Source organism: Haliotis rufescens, unplaced genomic scaffold (assembly GCF_023055435.1).
Source record: "Haliotis rufescens isolate VD_foot unplaced genomic scaffold, xgHalRufe1.0.p SCAF_34, whole genome shotgun sequence".
Lineage (NCBI taxonomy): Eukaryota > Metazoa > Mollusca > Gastropoda > Lepetellida > Haliotidae > Haliotis > Haliotis rufescens.
In genome coordinates this window covers 3,469,474-3,483,089 of record NW_025964046.1, presented here as the reverse complement: position 1 = coordinate 3,483,089, position 13,616 = coordinate 3,469,474, and the positions used below count along the sequence as shown (strand labels likewise).

The 13,616-nt window shown below is 35.8% G+C and overlaps 1 protein-coding gene across 1 annotated transcript in view; it reads left to right on the top strand.

The window, feature by feature from the left end:
• Positions 1-13,616, top strand: part of LOC124127150 (dentin sialophosphoprotein-like) — a 62,129-nt gene that overhangs the window by 10,827 nt on the left and 37,686 nt on the right. Inside the window, exon 3 of the mRNA XM_048380921.1 lies at positions 9,134-9,181. Coding sequence (XP_048236878.1) covers positions 9,134-9,181 — 48 coding nt within the window. The remainder of the gene's footprint in view (positions 1-9,133; positions 9,182-13,616) is intronic.

The following is a 13,616-nucleotide window of genomic DNA, read 5'->3' as shown; positions in this document are numbered from 1 at the left end:
ACACTTAACGGTGGAACGTTCGACAGAATTATTGCTGGACGTATTACTGTGGATGCAAACTTAACAAGACATAACATCATGCTCGTAGTCCACTCTACTCTTGATGAAGGATCTAAATGGTCATGTAGGAATGGACAAAAATCAAGTTATGAATTGACTATACGCTTTTTCGCAAAGCATACTGGTAAGTGGATGAGTGAGTGCGTGTGTTTAACGCCACTGGGATCAGTAGTTCTGTTATATCACGGCGTCAGCTTAGTGTTGGAGGAATGTACTGGTACGTAATGGATCATCTGGATGAAATTTGAGAGAGTTTCTTCTGCAAAAGAGCTATATTTGTTCCTCCTTTTCTACCCTCACTTTGAAGTCGAATAAAACTCTCGCTCACAAATACACTTCTCATTACACAGATTTGGTCCATCATAAATATTGCTTTGTTGGGACATCATATTAACACCATTCACGGCAATATTTCGTTTTGATTTGAAATCTAAATATTGGATATTTCCTCGCAAATGACCATGTCAGTGAATGGAGAATCACATAAACACGCAAGTGTTTCCTTACATTAAATCTCACATTTTCTCTCTCATAGATATATACTACGTAAAAATTATTTGTTGCCAATTTGTCACCCTTTTCGTTATTGAATATTTAGAAGTTTACAGACGGATGATGTCAGTCCCATCTAACATCAGATCAAATTCGATATGACGTCATTCATTGTCCATGACATCACAAATTGAAAATATTAACTCTTTTAACAATAGGTTGTTTTCAGTGAGGCTTCTCTGAAGGTTTGACATTTCACACGCTTTTCTTTCTTATCTTTCTTTTAATTTAATAAATGATGAACAAAGCTAACACTTAGAATTGCGGAGTATCTGTCCCTGACTGGTTATTCTGTAATTAATGGGCGGAAAATGAAATTACATTCAGAACACCAACACTTGAAGTTATTGCGAAATACAACACGTCATCATCGATTTCCTCTAATCACCATGATAGGTTTGAGGAACAGAGTATTCATCCACAAATCTCGTTCCAATCGACTACATGCAAAAGGTTTTCGGTATTCTAATGTCCAAAATATAGTTTGCTGGATAATATAGAAAGATGATATGTTTTATGAATATAAGCGACAAAGCTGTTTCCGTATTCATGGAAAATATCTGCCACAGCAGACACAATGAAACAATGTATAATTAAGAAACAATGTACTTTTCAATCAACACTGAAAGGGTAGTATGAAATGAACGTTAGTAAATTATAGACAATAGAGTTCCGAGACTTTAGAGGCTATGACGTCAAAGGAGAAGGTTATATGACAATGTTATTATGCCATGACGTCACAGATATTGAGATGTATTTGCCTTGCACTCCATCACATTCTCTTCACTCACGACATGTGTGCTAACCTATATGTAAATCGACCAATGGGTGATCAGGGAAGCTATTTTTACTCTGGATTTATTCGTTGATCTCATTCAACTGATCGTCGAGTATGATAACTTCACAATGTATATAACTCTTCGAGTTAGCTCTATTTCACATAACACCGTTATTCACTGTGATTCTTGTCTTAAGATGGCAGTTGCAAATCAAGCACCATGCCCGTGACAACACCTCAATCAAGTACAGGAAACAGTAAGTGTTTTACGTTATTATTATACATATATTCAGTCCGAGACATGTTAGCTATATTTTCCGCAAGTTTATTCATACAGTAACTGTAGCATTATTATATTCGAGATATAGCTAGCGACCTTTTCAATTTTGCACGATAACGGGCACTTTGTTCTGGTTTTAAAAATCAACTCACACCATGAAAGTCGTTTGAGTGGAAAGTAAATATTAAGCGCTGGTGTTGCCGCTTCCGCAGTGTGCTTGCTACGACGTAAATTGTAATAAAAAGGTAAATTGTAATACTTGCAGCAAATTGTAATAATTTTGATGTAAATTGTAATAACAACGTAAATTGTAATAAAATTTGACGTAAATTGTAATACGCAAATTGTAATAAAAATTGACGTAAATTGTAATAATCTCAACTTGCGGTAAAATGTAATAACTTTTAACGTAAATTGTAATTACCTTATTAGTTTAGTGTCAAAGGCGTTAAATGACTAGAACCTATCCTTGTCAGGGTTGGTACAGGGTTTATCGTACAATCGTCATTAAAGTATGGGTGTGGAGGATGATTGAGGTCGTCATCGAAATTATTGTATAATTATATGTATATATAAACGCATTGGAATTTCAATTCAATGGTTGTCCAGAAGAGTATTAATTAGTAGAATGAACTTAGTTTTATTATTTATTTGAGAAATACTCTGTGTGTTTTGTACTTAATTGTAATATATCCTATTGACGATTTTCATCATAATTGTTCATATTTAACCTAATGGAATCACATTTCAATTGGTAAAGTAGGTAGTAATATACACAATGGAATAATTATAACGTAACAAACTTACACAAATATATTGATGTGTAAATGTGGAAAGTCTGACTTTGACTGACTGAAGCAAATTTATTTATTTTGCAACTGTATATTTGTACATATTTTATGCGGAGAGGGGTTTAATAAGTTGCAAGAACTTGTCCCCATTACAGTTCTCATTTTGTTCTGTAAATAAACTAAACTAAACTAGCAAATGGATGACATGTCATTCTGCAGTAGTCTGTGTGCAAGCTGATTTATACATGTTCATATACATAATATCAGTTTATTATTATTCAAGTTTCAATTTTTTTAACGTTGCTCGGAGGATGTAAAGCAAATAATGACAATGTCCTGGGCAATGTACATGTAGGTATGTGAACCCGCAAGGACTTCCTTTATCAATTATTTTACGTGCAGCTTGTGTCATGTCTATATTGTTAGAATGATACTCTAGCAACTGTACACATCGAAATTTATGACTGAAAGATCCATCCTCAGGTTAAAAATGATGGATTACATTAGGTACGTCTATTCGACAAATAGGTTAATTGATTTGTCATCCAATAGTAGCTTAGCTAGGAGTCCATTGCAATAACATTGAGTTACGAGTTACCGAAGAGAGCTCTGTGCAACCGGACCCTGAAATTATGTCGATTTGCATTGGAGGTTTACTTAATTTGATAAGGAGCACATGACCGTTTCCTTGAAACAAACGAGACAATTCAATCGTATTTATACATTATATTTTGACGAAGAATTCAAATACAAAAAATGAGTGACAGATCTCCTGTGCAATGACAAAGGAAAAAAAACAGTCGTCAGCAAATGCAGCATAGATTTCCCATGCATGGGAAAGGAGAATACTTAATACATAAAACTGTATACAATGTTTTTATTAATATCAAAAGAGGGGCGTGGATATTCTTTACCTACATTGCATATACTATTAGATATTGTGTATTCTCGATCTCTGTGAACTTCTCACAGATAAAGAAATAATAATAAATAAATGCAAACCATGTTAACTTATGCAATATTTGTAGCAATGTGTGATTAACATATGGATCATTAATATAACATGAAATATTTCCTTTCATAGGAAGAAGTATATTTAATGAAATAAATGAATAAATGTAACTGTCTGGATTCCTTTCAAATGTCATGAAGAACTAACAACAACTTACTGACAACTTTTGCTGGGATAATAACTCCTTGCCCCAACAACAAAAACAGAATCCATCATGATAACGGCACGAAATCATAATTCAAAGCATACACAAATAATATCCGATATCTTCGGGCATGTCTTGTTGAGTTTCAAAGAGCATCAGAATGTATAATAAATTTGTTGCAATCAATTATTGCTGAAATATATATGTTTTGATCAAAATTGAAAGGATGGAAAATCTATAATGAAAAGAGTTTTGTCACTAACTTAAATATTCTCTTTGACTTTATACGAAGAGTATTCTAAACTCGGCAATCGTTGGTGGATTGCGCCAAGCAACCTTGATACCAAATTTGGTACCTCACGTATAATGCGGTACATAATTTTCGAAACAGATAATTACGTTTTTCATAAGTTATCACTAATTTGTGACATATGTACGGACACAAATTACCTCAGAGGATAATCTTCTATGGGGGTTTAAGAGGATTAAAATAATTCCAGCAAACATCAAGCACTGTATGTTGTAATTTTGTTGTAATTGTTTATTCACAAAAAGTGTTAGGTCGTAGGCCTATTACACAGAAATATTTACAGAGAGAGGGAGAAAAAAGAATTACCACTATTTTACATACATATCCATATCCATACACATTCATACACATACGCATGCATATATACAAATAAATATTTAGAGTGTATGTAATGAACGAAGTCGAAAAGCTTTATAAACGTAGACTGCTAGATTTCGTATGATTTTAAAGTTAGTGGATGACATAAGAGCATTAAATTTATTTTTAGAAGGGGTTGTAAAATATTTAGGAGGAATGTATTCAGCTCTTAAATCACTATAAGCATTGCATATAAGCACAAAATGATATTCGTTCTCAATAAGAAGGGGTTGTAAAATATTTAGGAGGAATGTATTCAGCTCTTAAATCACTATAAGCATTGCATATAAGCACAAAATGATATTCGTTCTCAATAAAATTCTGGTTACAAATCAAACACAGTCTCTGTTCTCTAATTTCCTTAATATATCAACCGGTCTCAATTCACAGCCAATGGGGGGAGCATCTCAACTGAGCAAGTGCAGCTCTGAATTTTGAAACATTTACTTCTTTGATATAGCTTTCTAAGCCAAATGAAATTTTGTAAAGAGAGTAACTTTGGGATTTAGTGCTTGATAAAACAGATGCATGCCAATCTTGCTCAGACGAGGCTTTTAAACGGTTTACAAATTCCAAGATAAAACTTCTACTATTATTAATAAATTGCATCTCCCATAGGTAGCCAAAACCAAACGAACAGAGGAACAGAGAATGTGTTTGATTTTAGAGACCCAGTTGATCTTACCATTATTAACATCAAGTAATAATAATCTATAACATTTCTTAACTAATCTATTTTCAGGCAAATGTAAAATTCTGTACCAATAAGTAACTACACGCTTATAAGCACATATGTACATAGGATACCTTCCGCATTCCCCCCTAACCACATGATTTGATGAAGATTGTTTAACCCGTTTACATGCTAGTACCTGGATTTGCTCTTATTCTTTGTAAGTATCTACACCCCAAATCTCGGCACCGTATAAAAGAATTGGAGATATTTTAGAATTAAAAAAATTGAAAAACAAATCATAAGGAAGAGGTTGAAGCATTTTTAGAGATTTAATGACACCTGGAGTGCATGTTGATTCTATATACAAAACTAAGTCGTTTATAATGATAGAAAATAAAAATGGACTCATTACGCAGCCTTGCCGAAGTCCTAGAGGGCAATCAAAACATCCTGTAAAACAATTTCTGATCTTAACACAGCTTTTAACACAGGAATAGATGGATTCTAATGCATTTAACATTTTTTGGGACACACCTCTGAATTTAAGAACTAACCATAGTTTAGATCTATTTACAAAATCGAAAGCCTTTTTAGAGTCAACAAAAAGAACATATAATTTACCACGCTTCTTAGACAGATAATGCTGGATTACAGACTGCAGAATAAATATATTATCAATAGTACTATAACCTTTCCTAAAACCAGCTTGGGAGTCACAAATTTTATCATACGCATCAGACCAGAACGTACGTCTTGAATTAAGTACAGATACATAAAGTTTACAAAAAGTGCTGAGCAAGGAGATACCACGGTAGTTATTGGGGTTTGAGTAATCGCCCTTCTTATGCGGAGGTATGATAACACCAGTACACCACGACTCGGGAAACGAACCATTTTCAAATAAAATGTTAAACAAGGTTGTTAGGTATGGTACTATTAAATCACTTGATGCTTTGAAAAATTCAGAAATAAGAGAATCATTTCCTGGCACCTTACAGTTTTTTAATTGATTGATAGCTTGCAACACCTCGTCTTCAGTTATACGGCTGTCAAGGATAGACATCATCAAAAGGATAATTTACACCATCTTCTATAGTATCATGAGAGAAAACGGTATGCACATCTTGGAATATGTTTTTAAAATGCGAAAACCAGTCACTAATGGGGATAGATGATTCCCTTTCTTCAACACCAGTGTATTTTCTTAACATTTCCCAAAATGTTTTGCAGTTATTGATATTGGATAAGAAGTCTGTCACGAATCAAATCATTAAAAACTCTTTTCTTACACCTTATGATATCCATATATGTTTTACGCTGCAGTGAATAGGCTTGTTACGAATCATTATCCTTTTTCCTATTAAAAACATCGAGTAGTCGGAAGGCTTCTCTTCTGTGATAACCACATTCTTTATCAAACCAGTATGTATGTATGTATGTATGTATGTATATATGTATGTATGTATGTATATATGTATGTATATGTGTGTGTGTGTGTGTGTGTGTGTGTGTGTGTGTGTGTGTGTGTGTGTGTGTGTGTGTGTGTGTGTGTGTGTGTGCGTGCGTGCGTTTGTGTGTGTGTGTGTGTGTGTGTGTGTGTGCGTGCGCGCATGTAGGTGTGTATGTAATGACAGTAAATGTGAGCTCTATGTCATTGGTATCACACGTGACTGCACTTCTACATACTCTAGATGACAGTATCATGTACGTAGATGAAAGTATGTAAGTGGACGATAGTATCTAGATGGCATACTATCATCTACGTAGAAGATACTTTCATATACGTAGATGAAAGTATCTTCTACGTAGATGATAGTATCTTCTACGTAGATGATAGTATTTTCTACGCAGATGGTAGTATCTTCTACGTAGATGATAGCATGCCACAAACATTACATCACTTCCAATAAATAAGAATTAGTGTGGGGTGTGAGAACTTTTTGAAACTTGATATATCGAACATTGTTGTATATATATAAACTCACTGGAGTAATATTTCTGTAGGTTAAGTACGTGGTTATCAACGCATTGTATTTATATATATAAATATATGTTTGGGATGCTTTCCTTGCATGTAGAGTGTGTTAGCAGTAGTTAAAAAGAGCGATTCAGCATGAAACCAAATTTGAAATGGGGTAAAACAGTTGTTACATAGTATATGAAATACCCTCTGAAGACATATATTGCAGTCTCAAATTTAGAAGTTTAAACTCAATTTCAGAAAAAAAGTGATAAGGGTAGGCAATTAAAACTAGGTAAAAAAATCGGAGCAAAATATAATTTGACTTTTTGGTAAGTAACCAGTCATTTCATTGGAATTTTAAGAGAGTATGTTATTACAGTGCTTGATGTTAGCCCAAATTACTTTAATCCTCTTAATCTTTCAGAGGAGGTTATGTTTTCAGGGGATTATTGTACGTATATATTTCGTATCAAGGTTTCTTGGCGCAATCCACCAACGATTGTCGAGTTTAATGATCTTCAAGTACGTTTCAAGGTCAAAGAGCAAATTTACTTTAGTGACAAACATATTTTCATTATAAATTTTCAATTCCTTTCTATTTGGATACAAGCAGATATATTTCAGCAATTGATTGCAAGAAATTTATGATAATTCGTATACTCTTTGAAACTGTACAAGAGTTATCCGAAGAAACCGGATGTTATTTGTGTATGCACGGATCTGTCAACTCATTTGATGTATTTAAATTCTTCGTCAAAATAAAATGAATTGTATAAATATGATTAAATTCCCCCGTTTGTTTCAAGAAAAGGATCATGTACTCCTTATTAACTCGTATAGCGTTTCCACTTCAAATCGACACACTGGTTGACCAGCCTGTGTTTGTACCCTTCGTCATCACTCGTTCAGTCGTGTCGAGCTGGTCAACGTACTGTTGAAGCAAGTCATGCAAAAAACATCTTGAATAGCCTTATAAGAGTATTGAACAATATGTCACAATTAAGTTATTTGTCGAATATACGGTTGTGTAACCCATCATTTTGAACCCGAGGATGGATCTTTCAGTCATTTAAATTTATCGATGTTCACACCAACCTTTAATGACGATTGTACGATAAAGCCTATACCAACCATCCCTAACTTAACAGTTTTGTACGTTTGTCATCATACACAGTATTTCTCGAATTGTACATGTGAAACGCAAGCTCAACTGACAAAGATCATTTCTAGTCAATTGGCGTCTTGGACACTACGGTAGTAAGGTTATTACAATTTACGTCAATTTTTATTACAATTTGCGTATTTCAATTTACGTCAAATATTGTTACAATTTACGTTGTTCTTACAATTTACGTCAAAATTATTACAATTCGCTGCAAGTATTACAATTTACCTTTTTATTACAATTTTCATCGTAACAGTGCTAAATCATTACCAAATCGAGGTTTAGACCTATCCACAGAAACATTGTAATAATACGTATGTATGGTTTAATTGGTGACCTTATGAACGAATTATGAACATATCGATGACGGCGTAGCTTTACTGTTGTATCGACTAAATACACATTGTGTGTTATCCTATTTCCCGATTATGACTGGTTGCCATGGAATCAAATTTGCGTATAAACTTCGACGACTGTTGAAGATACTCGCGACCCGGAACTTCTTTCTCAATGGGATACATCATATTAGTGCAGCAACTGAAATTATTAAAAAAAATGTTTGAAAAAAAATGTTTTTCCATCGGACCAGAGGCCGACAACATGACCGCGAAACTGGTGTCGACGAACGTACGGACGGCACATTTAACACATTGATATGTTTTCCATGTATTGATATTTTAGGTATTTTAACAAACGACTGATTAGATATACCTAGGGAATTCCATAGCATGCATTATATTAAACTGAGAGTGTAGAAAATTTGAAAAAGTCGTTGTGTAGGACTGCATGCCTGTATTCAAGCATAATGCTACAACCCATCACAAACCGTTCTCTAGCAAGATTATCTTGTCTCAACCATTATGTCAATCGACCAATGGGTGATCAGGAAAGCCATACGTCCTCTGAAGTTACCATTTGATCTCATTAAACTTATAAATTCTGGTATAATAAATTAGTTCCAGCTACGTTTATGTAATATACACAGCTTATTGATATTGCTCTATTTCCCATAACAACGCACATATGTGTAATTCTGTTTTTCAGATAGCAGTGACAGATCAAGCACCATTCCCATGACAAAATGTCCAACCAGTAAGTGTTTATGTTTATTATTGTATATACATTTTAGTCAAATACATTGGTCTGAATAACTGAATTTAAAACATCATTGCTATATTCGCCACATCAATACATCTCCTTCGATGTACCAAGTAACGTTATTTAGATAAATTAGAATAGATTTTTATTTGTGTGAGTTCACTGGAGAATGAACCTTCATTTCTCATGGGATATGGAGAATAATATACACTCTTCAAAAAAAGAACCGCACAGGTAGATTTTTAGTCAATTTATTGTACCTTTTCAAGTCGATATATTTAATTGAATATCAAAGATACAAATATGAAATTTGGAGCTCAATAGTCACATGTTGTCGTTGTACAAAGGCATTGAAAACTGTTCATTGTCATGTCACATAAGGCCACAAGGTTGCGCTGGACTCTCGTGTGACCGCACCGGGCAGCACTCATGGTCTGCATCTCCTCGGCACTGACTGGATAAGTGTACGAAATCTGTCCTGTGGAATTCTGCGCCATTCTGCTTGTAACGCGGTGGCCAGTTGTGCGAGTGTCTGCGGCGTGTTCTGACGTTGACGTACACGTCGATCGAGTTTATCCCAGAGGTGTTCGATTGGGTTGAGATCTGGAGATCTTGACGGCCAGGGCAAGACATTGATTTTGGCATTTTTGAGGTAGTCTACCGCATTGTCCCGTTGAAACAGCTTCCTCTGGCGGTCAATGATTGGAAGAAGGTAAGGTTAAAGAATTTGACTCATGTAGCAATTTGCAGTCAAATTTCTCTGAACCACAACCAATCTCTGGGTGTAGGATATCCCCCCCCCCCCCCCCCCCCCCCCCCCCCACACACACACACACATCATGACACTACCGCCACCGGAATTGTCCAATTCACGTACACAAAACGCTCATTTCGCCGCCTTCCATCTCGCCGGTGAAGAAGGAATCGTGATTCATCGCTAAACCGCACTCGTCTCCAGTTTTTCAAATCCAAAGGCTGTAAAATATGGCACCAATGCAAGCGTTGCTGTCGATGGATCTGTTGCAAAACAAGGATGATAACTGGTCTTCTGGGTCGGATTTCAGCCTCGCAAAGATGGTTCCTGACAGTCTGGTACCATATCCTCCACAAACCAGGGGTGCGTCCTGCAGTCTCCGTAGCTGTGGCATTGCGACGACGTGGGTGGAACAGTCGAATGTAGCGTTCCTGTGCAGGGATGGTAACTCTTGGTCGGCCGGTTTTCGGACGGTATGCAGTCGAATTGAATTGCGTTTATCGGTCACAAAGGCGGTAAATGGTGCTGTGGTGGACGTTGAAGTGGTGTGCAACAGAAAACTGCGATTCCCCTCTTTGGATACTCTGATCGGCAGCGCCGAGTCTTGACATTTTCGAACTAATGACAAGGTATTGGCTTATGCTTGCTTTTTTATAGTTCACTACCACGATTTACGAATGCCATAACTTGCACGTGCGTTTTGCTTTACTGGTTCCCTCCATGAAATTTTTGAACAGGTGTGAAAACTATGCTGTTAAAGACATTGCAAATCGACAATGGCGGCGTTTTGACGCACCGTTTGTCGAATATCAGGCCACCAACATTTTCAAATAACATGTATTCAATTCATATACCGTATATTTGGTGCAGTCAGGTTCATGAACTACATACTACCTGTGCGTTTCTTCTTCTTTTTGAAGAGTGTATAATATAGGCATAACGGGAGTATGTCAGTAGAGAAGTAGAAACTACAATGTATGTCACCCACTTTGCAGCCAGCACTACATCAACGACTGATCAACAAACTAAGAAAATGACGACGATGATGTTTTCCAGCACTACAGTCGACACTAAGGAAGGTAAAGTAGCAGGTTTGTGTACGAAGAAGATTGTAAATCAAACCAACTTCATCATACCAGAATGAGCGATTTTACACGGATCTAACGTGACAATCACTTTACATAGAAACACACTGCACACTATCACTTGATCAATATAAAAGTGTTCTGATTCAGTGTAAATAAAGTAAGGTTAAAATACCCCTTGCTAATTCATGTAGATTGTGTGTTGTCACGACATAACTGAAACAGTCCACTTGTATGCGCAACCCACAAACAATTCATTTTATGGCAAGAACCTGGGAACCTAAAATGTTGTTATTTTTATGAATAGTGTATGGGCATTGACAAGAAAGGTCATTGTATAATCACTAATTTGTGTTCATTGTTCCCTGTCCTTCCAATGAACCCAAATCTGAGGAAGAAAACTCCACACTGCGGGTGATTCAGAAAATATTTCTTTAAAAGGACATATTGAATTATGTTATCCATTTTCAGAACAGTTCATTCATGTGGCTGTGTTACTAGTTCAATCGTACTGAGGAAAAATCATACGTCATGGTTGCTGAACTGTTCTTTCCTTGTACCTACATCAGAGGAACAGGCCTGATGCAGAGGGTGAAGAAGAAATGAAACACTCCCCTTATAACAGAAAAATGCATTTACCCTTTTTATATGTCTATTTGTAATTTCATCATCGACAGCTATATATGCATTATTTATGCATATGTATAACTTGTAATCTAGTCACAATGTGTCTGATATACTCACTCATATTAATGGGGTGGTCGGGTAGCCTTGTGGTTAAAGCGTTCGCTCATCACGCCGAAGATCCAGGTTCGATTCCCGACATGGATACAATGTGTGAAGCCCATTTCTGGTGTCCCCCGCCGTGATATTGCTGGAATATTGCTAAAATCGGCGTAAGACCATATTCACTCACTCACTCACTCATATTATTCTGGTTGGGGTAATGTAAAATTGTTGTCCTCCTATAAATGTTGGTTTAACTCGTCAACAATTTCCTGCAGCTAGATTGGTGGTGTACATCCTACTGGGGATCCGTAAAAGTACCGTAAGTCCCTTGTAAAGTGAGCTACGTGTGGTAGCTGGTGAGGTTGTAAAATGTGGTTTGAAAATTATTGTGACGTGTATGAACGTGTATGTGTGGCTCCTTGCACAAGTCCGGTCTTATGTCGATGTTGTAGTCCTGGCCCTTTAAGATACCATGCAGCTGTTTAACACTAATACTCCATTCAGACACAGTTTGCTGACTCAGCGACGTCCAGCCCTTGTCTTCTCCCTTACTGCCGAGCGCCAGGCAGGGTACGACGTGGCCGGGGATCGAACCACCGACCTTCCGATCTCCGGGCAGACGCTCTATCCACTAAACTATGGATATTTGTCGTGTAGCTGTTTATCTACAGCACGGGTTCATATTGTATTGATAGTACCAACTTGTTTTAAATGTAATTCTGTGATATGTTACACATTGTTTACTGTCCTTTATTGATATGATTGCATAAGATATAAGATACAAAATGGCTGAAAAACTGCCGATGTGACTTTAAGTTTAACTCACTCACTCATATGACTGCATTGGTGTGTTTTATAGAGTGCAACCTGTATGTTGCTGTTGGGTCTGCGGGTGGTCTGGCGTTGTTCATCTGTGTGGCAGTGACGGTGAACCTTGTCTTTGTCAGGAAAATGATCGGTATTTATATGTGGTCATGTCCCATTGTTAGCATACAGCATACAGAATAATGTGTAAATAATTAACTATATAATTAGGTGTAAAACATTCAGTGTACTTCATGAATCAAGGATGAGTCGCACAACACATTCAGTTCAGTTCAGTTCGGTTCAGTTCAGTTCAGTTTATTCATGACAAGTAACTGTGAAGCCACAGACCCCTAGTATAGAATTCATTTCAATGTGGAAACGTTGAAAAGTTTTACAAGGATTTATTTCTTAATAAAATGGCACGATATATAAAGAGATATATATACTGTATATTTCGTATTGTCGTTATGCTCACATGTCACATTAAAGATATTTATTTGCATGTAAATAGTATTTTTGTTAATTATATTCTTTCCTTAAATGATCATATCTACAACATACAAGCAAAACGTGAAATTCATCTTCAATGACATTTAAGGAACATCGTGTACATAATCTTAAACATAATGATTTTTGTCATCTTCAACAATTTACTTGTGTGAGCTGCCTCTTATATTTTCATCAGTTAAATAAAACTTTTTCGAAAAGTTGCTTTTAAAAATATTTATAATATTTACATTTGCTAGAAACTTCTACAAAATATCTCCATTCTTGAAAGTACGGAACAGAAAGTGTCTGTCTTATTGACGATATAGACATAACATGATTCTCTAAGAAACATTGATAACATTTATACAGAAGACATTTTACATTGAATGCCTCATTTTAAACTCGTGTCATACAATAACATCACATTATAACACTTTTGCATGATCAACTTTCTGGCATTTTCAATAGTGTTAACCAATAGTTTAAGATATATATAACAAGTATTATCTTTAACTCCAAGTGATCTTTTACACAAGCGTACAAATATAGAGATTTAATTTCTTTA